This window comes from Lissotriton vulgaris, chromosome 6 (genome assembly GCF_964263255.1).
Source record: "Lissotriton vulgaris chromosome 6, aLisVul1.2, whole genome shotgun sequence".
Classification (NCBI taxonomy): Eukaryota; Metazoa; Chordata; class Amphibia; order Caudata; family Salamandridae; genus Lissotriton; species Lissotriton vulgaris.
The window spans coordinates 1,752,673,766-1,752,692,383 of record NC_141694.1 but is presented as its reverse complement, the minus strand read 5'-3'; the positions used below and the strand labels follow the sequence as shown (position 1 = coordinate 1,752,692,383).

The 18,618-nt window shown below is 43.6% G+C and overlaps 1 protein-coding gene across 2 annotated transcripts in view; it reads left to right on the top strand.

Annotated features, from left to right (window-relative positions):
* The window catches only part of LOC147709418 (xanthine dehydrogenase/oxidase-like), a 379,031-nt gene that overhangs the window by 248,306 nt on the left and 112,107 nt on the right, over nucleotides 1-18,618 (top strand). For both annotated transcript variants that reach the window (XM_086927988.1, XM_086927987.1), the window contains exon 21: nucleotides 6,004-6,128. In XM_086927988.1, coding sequence (XP_086784114.1) covers nucleotides 6,004-6,128 — 125 coding nt within the window. The remainder of the gene's footprint in view (nucleotides 1-6,003; nucleotides 6,129-18,618) is intronic.

Here is an 18,618-nt window from a genome sequence, read left to right as displayed (position 1 = left end):
CCAGAAGCTGGTAGGTTTTCCGGGGGCACCGCAATGGTGCCCTCCGGGTGCATGTATGGGTAAATCCATCATTGGAATCAGTGTGGTTTTATCAGTACGAGATGTTTGATACCCAACATTTCTATCCTCAGTGAAGCCATCATGTAGCTGGGGAACTCATTTTCACCAGTATCCAGCACATGTTTTAAAAATACTTCCCTGGTCACTAGCACTGCCAGGGATAAGACTGACCAGCACTTGGACAGATATGCTCATACAGGTATGCCCTCACATGTAATATTCAGCACCCTCCCTAAGGGCTGTCAGGCCCACTCTAGGGATGGCTTGCAAATATTACATGCATTGTTATGGGACATGAAAGCAAAAGACACACAGATGATGGAAGAAATGCAGAGCAAATCAAACATTCACTAGCAGTCAAGTGATCGGGGTTAAATCCATTGTTCTTTTGATCACCATGCCACCCCAGTTTAGACCTAGCCATATGCAAATTCGTCTTGATCCTGTGACTCATGGGAACAGTCCAGCCCGAACTGCCAAGCGAGGTCCACCCATTACCGCAAACAAGCATCCTGGGACCGGTTTTGGGGCATCACCCCTCATCAGCAAGGCTAGCTTGAATCCAGTGGCACAGTGAGCCCGGGACCATGTATGGGCATACCCGGCCAACTTAGGGTGTGAAAGCAAAAGACTCACAGATGATGGACGGAATGCAGAGCAAATCAAACATTCACCTCCAGTCAAGTGATCTGGGTTAAATCCATAATTTCACTTTTGTCTGCACCGAGACACGCAGCTTGCAATGACAGCCTTGCATGTCTTTGTTGTGGGCTAGCTTAGAATAGCACAATTGGTGCAGCTGCCCTTCGCGACCCTTTTAGCACCCAGGCCCTCGGTACCAGGGGTACCATTTACTAAGGACAGAGGGTGCAAAAACATTTGCCAAATGGGGGAGCAATTGTACAGGTTTGGGAAAGAGCTCTGGCACTGGGGGCCTGGTTAGCATGAACCAAGTGAACATCCAGTTGAAGTCAGCTCAGTTAAGAGGCAAAAATAGGGGGTGACCATGTCAATAATGGCTCATTTCCCGCAACCCTCAAAACATAGTCTGACCCTATCCCACTCCTAATAAGAAAACCACGAATGAGGACATAATTGTACATTTTAAGTGGCACCCAAATAGGTCTACAGTTCGCATTTTTTAAGTTAAGCTGTGAACTAACAATAAACCCCCGATGGTGAGTGTAGTCCTTAAAGACTGCAGATTCCACAAGGTACAACAGGAGACTTAACATGGATCCAAGAGTTTCCTACTTTGCAAACTCTGTACAAAGACCACAAAGTACGAAAGGGGATGTAACATTTGTTCAAAAGTTTCATGGCTTGGAGACTCAGTAGAAAGTCCATGAGCTATGAGCCTTAATGACGGCAAACGTGTTACATTTTTAGAGAAACAATCATCTTTCTGCCAAGATTGCAGAGGCAGCATTTCCCCCTTCGAACCTTGTGGTCATATAAACACCACTGTAACTTTGAGCACATACTGGTAGAAGGATGAACCAATGGGAGTGGGGCAATAACCAAATAACAAAATAAAATACAAAGGGAAAAAAAAGCAAAGACAAAAGTTGTACATATCCCTGTGGAAAAGAAGAGATTACCTTCTTTTCCATTTCCTTCTATAAACCTGTACTGTTGCCATACTTGGACAACCTTAGCCTGGGATCTGGGACTTAGTTCTGGCTTTCAGATTCTAAGGATCCACTGGTCTACTGTCACAAATAAACCATTATTCTGTAATCAAACTCCTCTAAAAATTACTGTCCAAAGACAGTTTGTTTCAACTTCCCATAAATTGTTTAGGAAACATCTGCAAACATTTCTGTTCTCGAATAACTTCGAGGTTGGGGCACAAGTGTTTTGGAGCGGTGTGAATTTGCAACCTGTGCTGTTCATACTAGCACCAGGACTTTTCTTTCCTGAAGTAGCTGCTTTGCGCTTTATAAATCTGCTCTCATATCATATAATTATTCACCTGATGATGAAGGGCCTCTCTATGCAAATTGCATTTCCTCTAGTTCACCTGAAAATCTGAATTCCGTTATGTCAAACAATTCTGGAATTACATCAAAGGATATTTATTTCTGGGGTTGTGTCACACCACCTATCATTCTTTCCCGTGGCATACATGTGCTAATATATCATACAAAATTCTCATGCATTCATATTATTACACTGGAATTAAAAAACATTTGTATTTGGATCTTAGATACATGACTCAGTATAATGTATTACATAATATTACATGTGAAATAGAAGGCATATTGTATCCATGCAGGATTGCTGGTATGTGGCTCACAATTTGTGGACCACCTTGGGACACTTAGATATTACCAAGAATTTTAGTAAGTAACATGGGAATATTCACAACCCAGTCTCAAGTTATCTCCATATTGGCTTTGCTTCACTTGACAAGAAACCAAGGTTTTAGCCAAACGTTACTTAGCTTTCTCCAGTCGTTCAGCTGCTTTGCAGAACAGATATCCCCTCCCCTTGAGATCCTCTCTTAGCGGCGTTCTCACGAGTCGGCTTCACTTCATAGGAACTCATTTTCCAGTTTAAAATTGTTTTGCATCTTTTTGCTACAGTTACTGCTGGGACATACTGACTCCACTCCTGTAACATTCTTTGTGGGTTGCCACAGAGCTCTTCATTACCATTGTTAGATTTTAAAGATTGAACGTCTATACATATACAGACTATAATCAGTTACTTTTCATACTGAATTTTTATGCTGTAAATGCCGCTTGACTCCAAAATGTACTCACAGATGTTCATCATTGGGAGTCAGGTTTACTAAGCACTTGCATTATCTTTGTGTCATGCAAGTTGGCGCAAGGGAGCACAGGTCCTGAAGTGACACTTAAAAAGCCACACATACCTAGTTTCAGGGCTTTATGTCACTTTTCAGCCATCTTGTGCTGCCTTGTGTTACTCTGTCTCAGGTAAGCATTACATGGGTATAGCAGGGGCGTTACCTGAAGTGCAACAGTGCCACGAGGGAGCAGATGAGCACCATATCTTAGAAGATATGGCGCATTTCTTGTCTTGCTGTTTTGCTTGAAAGGTTAACAAATCTTCCCCTGAATGTACTTGCACTGGTTCAAATTGATCATGGTTAAGACTAAAATTCTTATCAATGGAGTGAGAAAAGTTCCCTTTTTGTTTGATCACCCCCATCTTTTGCTGAATTTTATTGCTGGTTTTTAGACTCTGTACATGGGAGCATTGCTGTAGCCTAGTGTATGTGCTCTAACCCCTAAAATAAGTAAACATGGGTTAATCCCTGATTGGCATAGCTAACTCTGCTATAAGGACATAGTATATGGTGTAAAAAATACAATCATGGCATGGAAAATGAAATATCATTATGGCCTGCAGCATCTATTGTGCCATCCACAACTGTGACAAAGGAAAATATGGCTTGAGGCCTACCATTGTGGCTATGTATGTCCTATGAGAAAACTAGAGTACAGATTAATATAATAATTCTGCAATCTCTGGTTTGAGACCATCTAGAAAAATAGTAAAACTACTATTTTTATGATTTTTTTTCAGGGCCCAACTGATTGGTAAAGTTGGACATTTAATACCTATATAGTAAAAAGTAACTTTTAGACAGTTACTTTTTCTGTGACTGAAGCTCCTGGAGACTAATTTGCATTAGCTCATCAGCAGATACCCAGCTAGTACTTGGACTTAAAGAAGTGTGAAAACTGCTCCTAGAGCAGGAACAATTGCCTGGGTGCGAGCTGTGTTCTTTTTCCCCTTGCATAAAAAACAATTGGGCTGAACCTAGGAATGTCATTAACTTGGAGAAGTGCCTGGCTGACCAGTAGCAACAAGGACCTGGACTGGTCCCTGCTGGTGGCCTCTGCTTGAGTGAGTATTGACCCGCAAGGGCTGTTCCTCAGGTACTGTAACCCTTGGCTGAATCTAACTGGCCTTCTCGTAACTACTATGATAAGTTGGGACTGTAGAAAAATGTTGGACTTCCAGTCCTCCAGAATACCACAAACAAACACTGAAACCAAACTGGCTGAGGCACGACTTTGCTTTGATTTCTCCTGCTTGTACTTTCTCTCCGTTAAGGAGAAGGGTTAACCCAAAAAGTCACTGGGACCTGGGTATTCTAAGTGCTAAGGAGAGGGGTCCCAGCAATCTTAAAGCTTATCTCCAGCCGCAAATCTGTTTCAGTGGGCCCTTTGTGAGAAGGTATCCAGCCTCATGGAATTCATTGTTTGATAAAGGCTGCAGCCTTGTACTGTTGTTGGATTTTGAGTGCTCCAATAGAAAGACTAAGGTAGAATATAGAAATCTTGGGTGAAAGTGCTAAAAGTATCCAGTTGATGCGAGGTCTTCAATGGGCACAACATTTGAATTTTCCCGCTCTAAGGGTTTCCTACTAAATCCAATAGCCTCAACAGGACCTCACACAATGTCTATCTGGCCGTGGGAGGGCTTCCTCAGATACAGTGTGCAGCCTTGCACCACTGGAGGATTTTTACTTCCACTTTAAAGACTCAAGATAAAATCTCTGCCTGGGACGAATATAGTGGGGGTATCTGAATCATGCTGCTTTGGGGTCAGCTTAAAATCATTCCTTGGTCCCAGTCTACTACAACCATAAACTCATTTTTAGGTCTATTTGGCTTTATTTTTCCTCAGATTTTCTTATTGTTTATTAGCAATGTATTTTCAAAACCCTCTGTATCATTTATCATGCCATTTAGTATGCTCCCCTGGAATATGTACCAAACTTTGGAAGGAACTCAATCTAGTCTCTGAAAATATCACCTTCACCTTTTCTGTTAGTTGCAGCTGCATTTGTTGACTTTCCTCAATTTCTGCTAACTCCAAGAGACCTTTAGGTGACAGTGCACATAAAAAACTAAGAAGCTAACATGTCCCACGGCGTCTCATTTACACACTCTCCCCTAGTGCCAGGGTTTTGCAGATCATGTCCTGTGGCACTAACCCCTATTGTGTGCTTCCTGGTTATAGCATCTGCAGTGTGTAATGAGCCTACCTTTTTACACATCTTGTCGTGTCCTCCATGCTTTGTACACTATCTTTCTCATCCAGTACTTTGCAATGTGTCTTGGGGCCTGCTCTTTGTATATTTCTTTTTTTAGTCTTGCTATAGTCAGCTTTACTGGTCTGCCTAAGACATCTTTGTAACCAATAGTTTTATATGAACTTGGAATTTGTATCTGTCCCTTATATAATTGGATATTTTTCTTGTCTATTTCAACTCCCTCCTCGTGATTTGATGACTTTTCTTCTTATTCTTGTGCTTATCACCCCCAACCAGAGCACGTAGATTTCACAATGATTTTGGATTGGTTCATGTATCCTTCCACTGCTGATGGCAGGGAAACAATATACAAAATAAAATTACAAGATGGCTGCCTTAATTGGCTTTATTAGTGTCTGCAACAGTTTTACAAGAACTGACACTGCCAAAATCTGCGTCCACCAATGTCAAAGCGACACTTGTTTCTGGGGTGGAAAGAAAGGATTGCTATGGGAATTAAAATGAGAAACACCCCTTCTTTGAACCCCCTTCTCAGATCTGCACGAACCTTGTTTTTACAAGCTCAAACCAGATACACTTTTTTTTAAAGTTTCTTGCAGAGTTGACAAATAAAAGTTGTTTATCAATGGATATTCTGATATAACTATAACTGGACTTTAGCCGAAATCCTGCTTACTCAATGCCCAGACTTTGGTTCTGGGCTCATGTTCCCTGGTGTGCAGCCATTTTGCTGCAGGAGAACACTAAAGAAAAAATTCCGAAATAAATGGGCAGCGACTGCGCTCCTGTGAGTTAGTGAATTCTAAAAGCTTTTAAAGCGTGTTTGTCAATCCATCAACGAATATTTCACTGTAAGTTCTCAAACCCGCTTCAAATGTTTTCACTGTTCCTTTTTTTCTGGATAGGAGAGATACATATTGGTGGGCAAGAGCATTTTTACATGGAAACAAACTGCACGCTTGCTGTGCCAAAGGGGGAAGATGGAGAAATGGAGCTATTTGCATCCACACAGAACCCAACAGAGACACAGGTGAGGGGTGCTAAAGATCATGATTAACACAATGAGACTTCATTGTGGTGTTCTGAAGAGCTGATCACTGCAGTCTGCAAACATGTTTGTCTTAAATAAAAAACGTATTGAAAGAGTCAAGGTTGCAATTTAGAGGCATGTATTCGAACTGAAACTGAAGAGATAAATATTTCAATTTGTGGTGACATTGACCTGAAAATATTTAATTCTGCACTTGAATAGTTTCCTCTTCTTGCGCTGACTTGCAAACTTTGGGGCGGAGGCCACTCTAGACCAGCCTTCCTCCGTCCGTCATTTACTCATTTAATCATCTCCCAAGTTCTTTACAGGTGTGATTGAAACGTTAAACCTTGATAACTATCCTTCTCACAGTGCACCTTGGCTTGTTAACCTTAAATAATGAATTTCCTGCTGAAATGCAGTATGCACGTGCGCCTGCGCAGTTGAGGAGGTCAAAGCATCAGCCACTGATGCTGGATAGATATATTTTTTTTAATAACGTTTTAACGTGAACAAGAATATTATGGCACTGAATCATGGGGCATATTACCAAGGGCATTATCGCCGCTTTAGCGGGAATTTTTCGTGCTAAAGCGGCAATAATTGTATCGCCCTATTACCTAGCTGTCGCTAACACCAGTTAGCGACAGCTAGTAGGAGATAGTGGGCCTTTCGGTGCCTACTTTGCATGTCAGCGATAATTATCGCTAATGACATGCAAAGTGGGCGTGCCAAGATGTTAGCGACTGGAAACAGTCGCTAACATCTTTATCTCCTATTACCAACTTTTGGAAATAATCGCGCTAAGCGCGATTATCTCCAAAAGCTAACGCCTGGCCTGAGCTGTTCTTCGCAATGTTATCCAATGGTAGGTGGATAACATGGCTAAGAGCATTTGCTCAGTAATGCATGAATATCGCTGACTTTACAGCGGTATTCCTGCATTTCGGCCGATTTTTATCGCTTAGGAGATAAACCTTGATAATATCAAGGCTCCTAGGCGATAAAAATAGGCGAAGCTCGGTGATATTATTTTGCCCGCTAACCAAGCTTAGCGATAATTATCGCTATAGCTTGGTAATATGCCCCCATATTTTTTTCCAACTGTAAGTCTGCCTGACACATGCTAACGTTTTTAATTTATGCCCAGGGCCACTACAATTGTGCAACAATGGAGGACCGATAATGCATCAAGAAAAAGACTATGGTTCCAAATAGGACATATTACGTTGTAGTATTTTTCCTTAATTTATCCTTTCATCACAGATAAAAACTGTCTCATCAAAGGTGTCACCTCAGTAACAGTCCAAAGCATGAATACATAATTCAGCAGCTGAAAGTTACCAGTCAGTATTTGAAAACGAACTGCTTTAAAACCCCATTTTTTATCATCACTGGCCAAATACAAAACAGCAATCCTCGCTGCAAAAACCACCTACTTTTCATCAAAAATAACTTCTGCTGAAAACAAACCCAGGGAAATCTTTGGCATAGTGAATGACCTGGCATTCTCAGACCGAACCTCGCCCCAAATCCCTCCCTCCCAGCCTCTCTGCGATCAACTCAACACCTACTTCTTGGACAAAATTGCAACCATCAAGACCAACATCCCACCACCCTCGTCTGCCTTCGTCGATCCCCCCCCCCCACCGTTCAAAGCCTTCTCACCTCCATTCCCCCCCTCACTCAGGATTCTTTTCTGGAGATACTCCCCAAAGTGAAGTCGGGGTCTCCGGCGGACGTCTGCCCGGCACGAATCCTGCAGCAAATTTACTCCGGCTGCCCTGAGCCCCCCATCGCCTTCCTCAATAGCTCCCTGGCACAGGGTGTAGTGACCCCTGCGCTAAAGGCAGCCACCATAGTGCCCATCCTGAAGAAACCTGGCGCGGACCCTTCCATCTCGGCCAACTACCGCCCCATCTCCCTGCTGCCCTTTCTGGGCAAGGTGATGGAACGCCACGTCACCGCGGCACTCAGCGCCCATATTGAGGCGAATGGGGGGCTGGCATCCCGCCAGGCCGGTTTCCGTCCCAGGCATTCGACCGAATCGGTCGTGGTCTCAGTCTTAGACAACCTCAGAAAGGGTATGGATGATAACAAACACCAGGCACTGGTGCTCCTTGATCTCTCCGCCGCCTTTGACACGGTGGACCATACCATCTTACTTACCCGTGTCAAGGCGGCCGGAATCGGGGGATCAGCTCTGGTCTGGCTCTCCTCCTTTCTGAGGGACCGCACCCAAGCGGTCCGGCTAGGCGACTTCACTGCCACTCCTCTCCCTGTTACTTGCGGTGTTCCCCAGGGATCCTCTCTCTCCCCCTTACTTTTCAATCTTTATATCTTTCCTCTCATCTTCGCACTCCAGCAGCTGGAGGTCACCGTCTACAACTACGCGGATGACCTCCAGCTCATCTTTGATCTGTCCCCTTCTCCTCTCTCTGTCTCTAACTTCCAGTCAACAATGACATTCATCAGGGACTGGATGAACCACAACCACCTTAAGCTGAACCCGGATAAAACCGAGCTGGTTCTCACTGGTGGTTCATCCAGCCCCTGGAACTCTCTCTTCTGGCCCCCCTCTCTTGGTCCCGCACCGTCCCCCTCAACCACGGTCAAAACACTGGGTGTCAAAATAAATAACCAGCTTACTCTCCATTCACAAATTAGTTCCGTGGTCTCCTCCTGTTTCCTCACTCTCCGAACTATCCGCGCTGTCTCCCGCTTTTTCTCCCCCCAGGCACTAAAGATTATCATGGCCGCCCTGGTGATATCGCGACTGGACTACGCGAACGCTCTCTACCATGGCATCCCCGCGTACAGCCTGCGTAGACTCCAGACTATCCAGAACCAGGCGGCCCGGCTGGTGTACGGCCTCCCTCGTTATCACCATTCCACCCCCCTTCTCAGGGAGCTTCACTGGCTCCATGTAAAATAACGCTCCCTTTTTAAGATTGGCTGCATGGTCTTCCAGGCCCGCCAGGGCACTGCCCCCGCCTTCATCTCTTCATTAATTAAACCTTATGTCCCCGCAAGAGAACTTCGGTCTTCCTCTAAGTTCCTTCTTCAGATCCCACACTTCACACGTAAAAAGTGGGGCGGGTCCAACTTTTCCACCCTGGCTCCAACATTCTGGAACTCACTCCCTGACCACCTCCGTTCTGCTACCCAGTATCTCTCCTTTCGCAGAGACCTGAAAACTTTCCTCTTCAGCCAGGCCTTCCCCACTTAAACTCTCTTCTTATCTTTTCCTCTGGTCTTTTCCCTCAGCTGCCGAACCCCCTAGCGCCAAGAAACCGCAAGGTGTACGCTGCGCTCTAGAAATGTTTTAAATTAGAATTAGAAATTTTTAACGCGGCAGCTCATGTCGTTTTTTTTAAAAACCTTTTGACCAGTTTGAGACGATTGTTTTTTCTAATCTGCAAATTATTCTTGGCTCTTGTGACAAGTGCAGTGAATCAGTAGTTATATGACAATAGCAGAAGGCACAGAATTGCATGATTCCAGTGCTTCTGCTTATTCCTATGTAACATATTAATAAATGGGCAGGAACACAGGTGAGAAATGAGTGCATGTTTGCACCATAATGACACAATTGCATTTTTTAACTAGTGAACAGTTCATCAGTCCTTAAGAAAGACTTGTGTACATTTATCACATTTATGGTAAACACCCAAACATCCTGATTACAAATTATTGATCCATAAACGTTTGTAACTGCGTTTTCTAAACTTGTCAACATATTTGAGTGACACTGAAATGTAATTCATGTCAGCATTGTGTCTCACTGAAAAGACAGAATATATGGGATCAGGTACCACCTTCTGTACATTAAAAGGATATTGCAAGACACCAAGGAGTTTTGTGACCATATAGAGGAACTAATCCAAAGAGCTCGTCGTTAGGACCATGTCTTCTTATGATTCCTGTAGAAGTAGATCCTAGCTTATTGAGTAATTTCTTCCATTTTAAATTTGTTGACATTGTAGTGCACCAGCAGCTTATTTCATTTGTGATGTACATAGACTGACTAAGCAAATAACTAAGCATAAGGAACGTCAGTTGCGAGGATACTGGTGGCATGGGGTGGAAGAGCAGGTTTGCCTCAATTCTGTAGTTAGGTGAACAAAAAGTCTCGCTGTTTTGAACATAATTGTCCTAGTGGTAACACGGTCTGTTGGACCTGGCCCTTTTTGCGGGGTTATCCCTAAAAAAAATTCATTCTTCCTCCTATTTTTCTGACCCTCTGTTTGTTGACTTTAGGACTCTGGGTATTTTACCACTGCTAATCAGTACTAAGGTGCATGTGCTCTCTCGTTTAAACATGGTATGATTTGTTTACACCTTTTTGGCATATTTAATATACCTATAACTCCGTTGTACAGTGGTATCCTGGTGGCTGTAAATTAAATGCTACTAGTGGGCCTGCAGTGCTGCTTGAGCCACTCACAGAAGTAGCCTTTCAAACGTGTCTCAGGCCTGCCACTGCAGGGCTTGCGTGCACAATTTACTGCCACATTGATTTGGCATTTAAAACTACTTGCTAAGCCTTAAACTCTCCTTTCTCTACATCTAGGTCACCCCTAGGGTAGGCCCTAGGTAGCCCTATTGGCAGGGTGCTATGTTAGTAAAACGCAGGACATGTGCCTTTACTGTGTGGGATCTCCTGGTAGTGACAAACAACTTTGTTTCTCACTACTGTGAGGCCTAATCCTCTCGTAAAGCTTGCATTGGGAATTCCCTTCTATGTGTTTAAGTGGTCATTCCTGATTTGAAAGAAGTTGCGTTGGCATGTTTGGTATGTTCAGAATGGCAGTGATATATCACGCTTACTGGGGTAGGTGGATTTTTTATTACTATTTTCGAAATACTTTTAGAAAGTGAGCATTTCTCTGTGCTTATAAATCTAGTGCTTTGCAGCCTGACTCCAATCCATGTCTGGCCCGGTTGACGGCTACACTTTGTGCATACTTTCCAGACAGCCACAACACAGGAAGGGCTGGGTATGACCAGAAAGGCATCTGCACAAACCTGCATACTGATAGTCTTCCTGGGCTAACTTAATTGTGCTGGTATGCTTGCCCATTCATGACTCTAAAGTGCCTCCCAAGGAGCCGAGGGTGTGGGTAGCACTGTTACCTGCTTCTTGGCTTCTCCTGCGAACAGCGCAAAAGGAGCTCTTTATAAATCCCCAGTGGGGTGCTTCATCATAGCCCCTGCACCGCTCAGGCTAACAGGGCTCTCTTGGTGAAATTCCCCCATGCATACAATGCCTTAATGCAGCCCCTTTGCGCTGTTCACCCACAGGTTTCCCCGTCAGCTGGGGAGTGGCGCCTCGTTGAGGTCCAACGTCTGGAGAGAGTAGGGAGCTTATTTGCTTATCACCTTGTGCTTTGTTGGGCTGAGCGCTATGTTCGTTGCTACAATGTGGGTGCTCTCCGCTGCGTGAGGTCAGCCCAGCGCCCTGCCTCCAGCTGCCTTGCCATCCCAGATGACGCTCCTGTCGTTGAAAAGTCCTTCCCCAGTCCATGGCCATGAGAGTTGCTACAGCACCTGGGAAGGCTTCTGCTGATGCCATTTTTCACTCTGCACTGTCCACCAGGATTTCCACAGCCAACCTACAGGTTGCGGGCAACTGGGCATTTCATGCGCTTCCGGTTGCTTGGAATCACAGCCATACGGCGTTGTGGAGAGGACATGGGCAGGTCTGTTTTTATTTGAACATTATTAACAGCGGTCCGAGAGGCCCGGGTGGGTCTTGAACACACTGCAAGTTCAAACCCACTTTTGCTTTGAAATGCTGTGTTGATCAGCAGGTGCCTTCTTCAATATGCACGCAGGGGACCCAGCAAGGTCTACCCGCAGTATTCTGCAGTGTGGGTGCCCCTCTACTTTTACACCTATTTGGGGACACTTGAAGCACTGAATGTTGTGGATGTATGATGGGTGAGTCCTCAACGGAGGCCCTAGCCTCATTTATTTCGGGAAACAGTAACTCCCATATTCCATGTGAGAGGCACCCTGAGACTTCTGTGTCCTACATGATGAACTGGTCACCGTAAACGGCCTAATAGAAGTGAAGGGTGCTGTGGGTTTTTGTTATCTTGGCAATATATATTATGCTTCATGTGTGCTTACTCCATTACTGCTGCATAACTTGCCCTGATACTATGACGCATACCATTTTGATTATTGTTTATTCAGAATAATGAATACCATTTCAGGACCTGAATGGCAAGCAAAATGCTAATGCTACATGGAGAGTCATATGTTTTCTGCTATAACCTAATTTGATGTCCTGATGTTATAATGCATGTTGTCTTGATTTTTGCTTGGTCAGTATAACGAGTACTACTCCACTATTTGCATAGTTTGCGCAGTATTTATGATCCATGTTGCTTTTGGTTAATGTTTTTATGTACAATATGCTATATATTTTTATGTAATCCTGTGTGGAGTTTCTTTTGTGGTGTATTCATTGTGTTACGGGTGTGAGGGTGTTGTGCAAACGCTTCACACATTGCCTCTGATGATAAGCCTGACTGCTCTGCACCAACCTACCAGAGAGGGAGCACAGGTTATCTTTGGTGAGTAACTTACTTGACCTGACTAGAGTGATGGGATCTGCCTGGCTTAGGTGCATATCCTAGCCAACCAGAAACTCCATTTCTAACACGGTCTCATACTGATGCTTCATTTAACTATGCTTCCTGCACCCTGTGGTACATCAACAGACTATGGCTTTTCTCTCATAGAAATCAATACTATGAAGAAGCTTCTTCTCCACTCAATAATGCTGCAGAGCTCAGGGCAGGCCATGTGCAAGTGATACTTGCCTAGGCAAAGGAACATAGCTGAATTATGGAATTATAAAGCACTGCCTGAATTTGAAAGTTCATTAAAAATTCCTGTGGCTCATGAATACCAGAACACTGCAGCCCTGAATCCTTCAAGACACCATAATTTACAAATGAGAAAGATAAATTCTGGCTGGACGAAATTATATTCCAATGCAGGCCCTGTTCTTGCAGACTTTGGAAATATGGAAGCCAGCAGTGAGATCGTGCCTGCTGTCAAAAGCGAGTGTATGGAGCCATTTTCAAAGCTGGTCCCTGACGCATATGAATGTTGTCTATTAAAATAGGTTTAGGTGGGCATTTCCCATTTTATGATGTCGTGTACGAAAGGGACCATCGCTCAATCCTGACATTGATGCACATTGATGCACCCCACCTTTTTTTGCTCTTTTATTGGACCAGCCAACTTATATATGTTTTGCTTTTAATGACAAATGGTAGCTTTATTACTTGCAAAGGGGGAACAGCGTTTACAACGCAACTTTTACCACGCACTACCTTTACCACGCAACTTTTACAACGCAAGTCGTTACAACGACTTGCGCTGGTGGGCGCTGTCGGATAGGGAATGGTTTAATTTACTATCCAAAACCTTCCCTGCTATCCACGGGGACTGGAGTTGGAATAGTAAATTAAACTATTCACTATCCAGCGCCCCCCAACACAAGTCGTTGTTACGACTTGCGTTGTAAAGGTTGCGTGGTAAAGGCATGCGTTGTAAAAGCATGCGTAGTAACGACATACATCCCTTGCAAAGCTGCTACCTTGGCCAGCGTTAAAGCCTGGGATAGGTTTGCTGTTTAACTGTATGGATGTCTGCTTGATTACAGTTTTATTTTAGGTAAAATAAATGTTTTATTGATTGATTGATTTATGGTCCCTTTTTATGCTCTGGCTTGACAGCACAGCTCTTCGCAACACAATTATGTGAGAACCACCAGGAGATGGGCTTTGGCTACACCCACATACTGGGAGCCTGGAGCCATTTTTTTTGATTGAGCAGACGTTGTGTGCTTACACAAAAAAAATGTTTTACATCCACACAGATGTGATCATATTATTTATTCACCGAGCTGCCTGAGGTTGAATTATGAGAGGCACCCATATGGCATTGTAATGCGATTGAAGTGTCTTCAAGAGCTAGGTAATTGATAGCGTTCTTCTCTGAAAGCAGCACAGATGGGATGAGGCAGTCATTAATGTACATGGATTTTTAGGTCTGGCTTGACAGTGCATTCCTACGATATCTCTATTGGCATTGCCAATGCTTTTTTCTGAATGATGTCTATCTGATCACAGCGTACATTGCAAGGCTTGTAGTAGTGCAACTCAACTCATGGGATGCAACCATAAATTGGTAATTATCTAGTAGTGGCAAGCAGTTATTTCATATTTTGAACCTAAGTCCAGTAGTTTTGAGACAAACCCATTTTCAACATGTTTTCATTTTACCTGGTGTATGGAGATATGGCAAAACGTCAAAATTATTGCAGTGTCTAGGTATACAGGAGGTCTACAGAATTCTTGCCTTCTTTAAGCCTTATGCAAAATCGGCTCTCAGATGCTGAACAAAGCGTTTTGGAGTTCAAAAATAGAAATGTGGCCAAGGTAATTCATGTCACTTCTACCAAATCATCCTTTCATTTTGGGAGGGCGGGCACACCTGCTGGTTCCAGTGAATCACAGAATATATTGTCTTAATGGTTGACAGGCTCATAGCAATGCCATTTTTCCTTCTAGGAGGGAAATCTCGAACTTTTCAATTTGGCAAAGGACTTGTTCACATGGATATTGATGCGTTTATCAACAAAAAGTATGGGCCGTATTCATACAAAAACACCCACCCCGAACTCCACATCTCCCTTGGTACGCATGTATGTAGTCGGGCAGGTCCTGCAACTTAGGCATGGGATTACTGATTGATGGGTCACAGGTGGGAGGGTGCATAGCTAGCATGAAAACACGAGGGCAGAGGTACGCATGCTTAAAAAAAAAACCATACAGTCAGATGCCGCATGAGTTAGGAACAAATAGACTCTCTGGACTGTGTCCACGCATGGTTGAGGCCCACCTGTAGTAATCAATGACCATTGACCATTAATCCATGACTCTAAGACAGCAACTAATATTCCTCACCAAGTTTGGTACAGCGTAAAACCTTTATTGCTGTTGTAATATGGTATATAAGCCTAATGCGAACCCAGTGTAAATTGAAACAGTCCTCTGATCTTGTGCCTGTAACTGTTCTCTCGGCCGAGTTGTTTAATTAAACAAACTGTTCCTGTTTTGCCAAATGCCTTTTGTCTTCTCTTTTTACTAATGAATTCAAACCAAGCAGCATACTTTTCAGTTCACTAAGCCTAAAAATATAAAAACATAGGACATTTTTCCCATAGGGATCTTTTGGGTTTGGAGTTCTGGAAAGCAATCCTGAAAAACCTTGACACAGCAGTGTAAGTGGTTTGATTTTGGGTGTAATTTCCAAGCCCCTAAAGTGTGTCATCCAACAGTATAGGGGAAGTATCAGACAAAAGCCCTGGCACGTCTCTTGCTCACTGTTTATGACTTGACTTAGAAGAAACATTGGAATACATTTCAACTGGGCAGGACATGCCTGAGGGGGGTCAGACCTTAAGCATGAATTTGTCCCTTTAGGAATGATTTATTCTGGGCTTGTACTCTGCCAACTCCTGAACTATACTATAGGCCCATCGAGCCAAGGGAAAGCAATTCCAAGCCCTGGCTTAGGAAATGTCCTATCTGGGTGAATGAAACTACTGAACTATGCTGCATGCTGCAGGTACCTGGAGTGCTGGAATCCTGAAATAGACACCCACCTGTTGGTACTGAGGACTAGCATGTGGGAACTGGGCTCCTTCCTGGAAATGAATGTGCTGTCATTTTCTTTATAGGGTACAGCTCTAAAGATGCCAGACACATCAGAAAGAAGGAAACATTTTTAGCATATTTTCCAAATGTTTATTGCAGGTATCTTTGAGAACCAGGAGCTCCTTCAAAAACTATACCTAGAGTCTTCCGTGGACACAACTTTAATATTAGCCCCTTCTGATCAATTCTCACAATATCACTGTTTTTTACAAAGGGAACCAAGTTGAGTTACCTATTCTTCTGGACATAGCATGTACACGGCCTCCAGATATATCCGGGTCAAAATTCATGGAAGTCGGTTTTTGTTAGTGATTTTTTCTAATTCTGAATGTAATTCTGTTACCACAGTTTTCCATTTTTATTATATTGTTTAGCTTTGATTGCTTTTTTTTAATAACACATTTCATTGGGTTTTGCCACACATCAGAGCCAAAGCGGCCCATATACATGTGCAGGATAATACCCCATGAATATTCAAAACAGAAAAAATGCACAGTGCATCCTTAACCACCCCCCTCCCAACGCAAATATTTGACAGTAACTCTAGTCAAATGTAGCCCCAGTCTCCATCTTGGTTCCTTGTATGGTGTGACCATAGTGCCATATTTCGGCATCTAGTTGAGATTCTGCAGTGCAAACAGGCACCAAAAATATTACTCTAAAATTTGCCCATCTCTGCCATGTCTTCTGATGTTTCTGAGGGCATCCGCTAGCCTGGAACACCGCTACCTCCAGCGCCATGCAGTAGTCCAACCCTCTTTTCTATGCCCCTAGGGATGGTGGTGTACTCGCTTTCCATTGGCAGGTAATGTCCCTTTTCACTAGCTTAAACCACCAAAATAGTAGTCGCTTGTAACGGTTCCCATCTATCCCTTCTGTGCTATGAAAGAAGAGCAGTTTTGGAACTAACGGAATATCCCAGACAAGAACCTCAGCCAGGCAGGATGTTACTCCTACATTGATTGATTTTTAAGATGCTATTTTATCATTAATTATTTATTTCGGGCATTTTTATATTTTTGTATTTTTTCCATTAACATTGATGCAGGGCGTTTAACATTTTTTCTTGATACTATTTTACAAAATTGCTGGCAGTGGCATTGAATGGTGCAAGCTGCAGTGGCCTCCTGAGAAGGGCCTTGTTACTTTCTTTACAAATTAAGCACTTGGGGACATCTTTGTTTTCCCTGTATGGCCACAAATGAGGTAGTCAGCTGCATTCTAGGTCAAATGGAATTTATTGAGACGGTAGCAATCTTACAAAGAGCTAATTACAAGAGTCTAGTCTTGAAGTAATAAGAGTGCTAGAAGTTGAACTCACAAATGCAGCAACTAACATTATGACCCTTCCTCCACCTAAAAATGAGGCCATCGTCTCAGCAGAGGGTCCTCAAACAAAAAATAAGGCGAAATGGGACACATTTGAATTATACGACCAGGGAAAAATCGCCAAAACGCTGGCGGAACTTAAGCCAAACAACCACTACCAAGACCCTCTACCGGGAAAATGTGTAAGAGAAGTCAGCCACACTCTAGTTCCGATATGGACCGATATAATAAATGCCTCACTTACACAAGGGACCCTCCCGGACTGCCTAAAAACAGGGCAGATAATGCCCATCCTCAAAAAGCTGACGCAACTGACCCGAACAACTACCGACCAGTGACCAACATCCCTCTACTGGCCAAACTCATTGAGAAATGCGTGCAGGGCCAACTAAGTCAACACATCGCTAAATTTTCGCTACTTGACGATTGCCAATCAGGATTCAGAACTGGTCACAGCACTGAAACTGCGATCCTGCATATTGTTGATGACGCCCTACAAGCCCTAGACCGAAATCAAACATGCTTATTGATCCTCCTAGACCTGTCATCAGCCTTTGACACGGTAAAGCATGAATTGCTAATGACCAGACTACAAGACAGGATGGGTCTGTCAGGGAACGTGCTGAAATGGTTCAATTCTTTCCTACAGAACAGGACTCAACGATACCTGGTTAACCAAGCAATCTCAGCCCCGAGCCCCAATGCAATCGGAGTTCCACAAGGATCAACGCTCTCCCCAGATCTATTCAACTTATATGTTGAACCTCTCACGGAGATCCTTCAAGAATCACAGGTATCCTATCATATGTATGCAGACGACACGCAACTATACATAAAAATAGCCTCCCTTGAGGACATCGACCTAATGAACAGAACACTAAAGAGAGCTTTGCGATGGTTAACAATAAACCATCTGAAACTGAATTCCCAGAAAACAGAATTCTTGCTAATTTCACCGACAAAGAGCCAATCTGAAGTTAAAGAATGGTCCAAACTGGTGACGGCGCTAAATTGTACCCCGACCCTAGTTAATTCAGTCAAATCACTTGGAATTATACTAGACGAAAACCTCGACATGAAAGATCATATTAACGCAATGGCCAAGAGCGCCCGCTTCCATTTGAATTACTTAAGGAAAGTGAAACCCTTTATCTCAGAGTCGGATCTAAAACTGGCTATCCAATCACTAGTCATCTCGAGGATCGAATACGGCTGCACCACATTAGCGGGTCTCCCGAAAACAGCCACAGCACCACTAAAAGCCTGCCTCAACGCAGCGGCTAGACTCATTATGGGAACGAGAAAATTCGATCACATTTCCCCGCACCTGAAAGCACTAAACTGGCTACCTTACGAGGCCAGAATCCAAATGAAGATGGCCTGCATTACACACAAAGCGGTCCACCATAACACGCCTA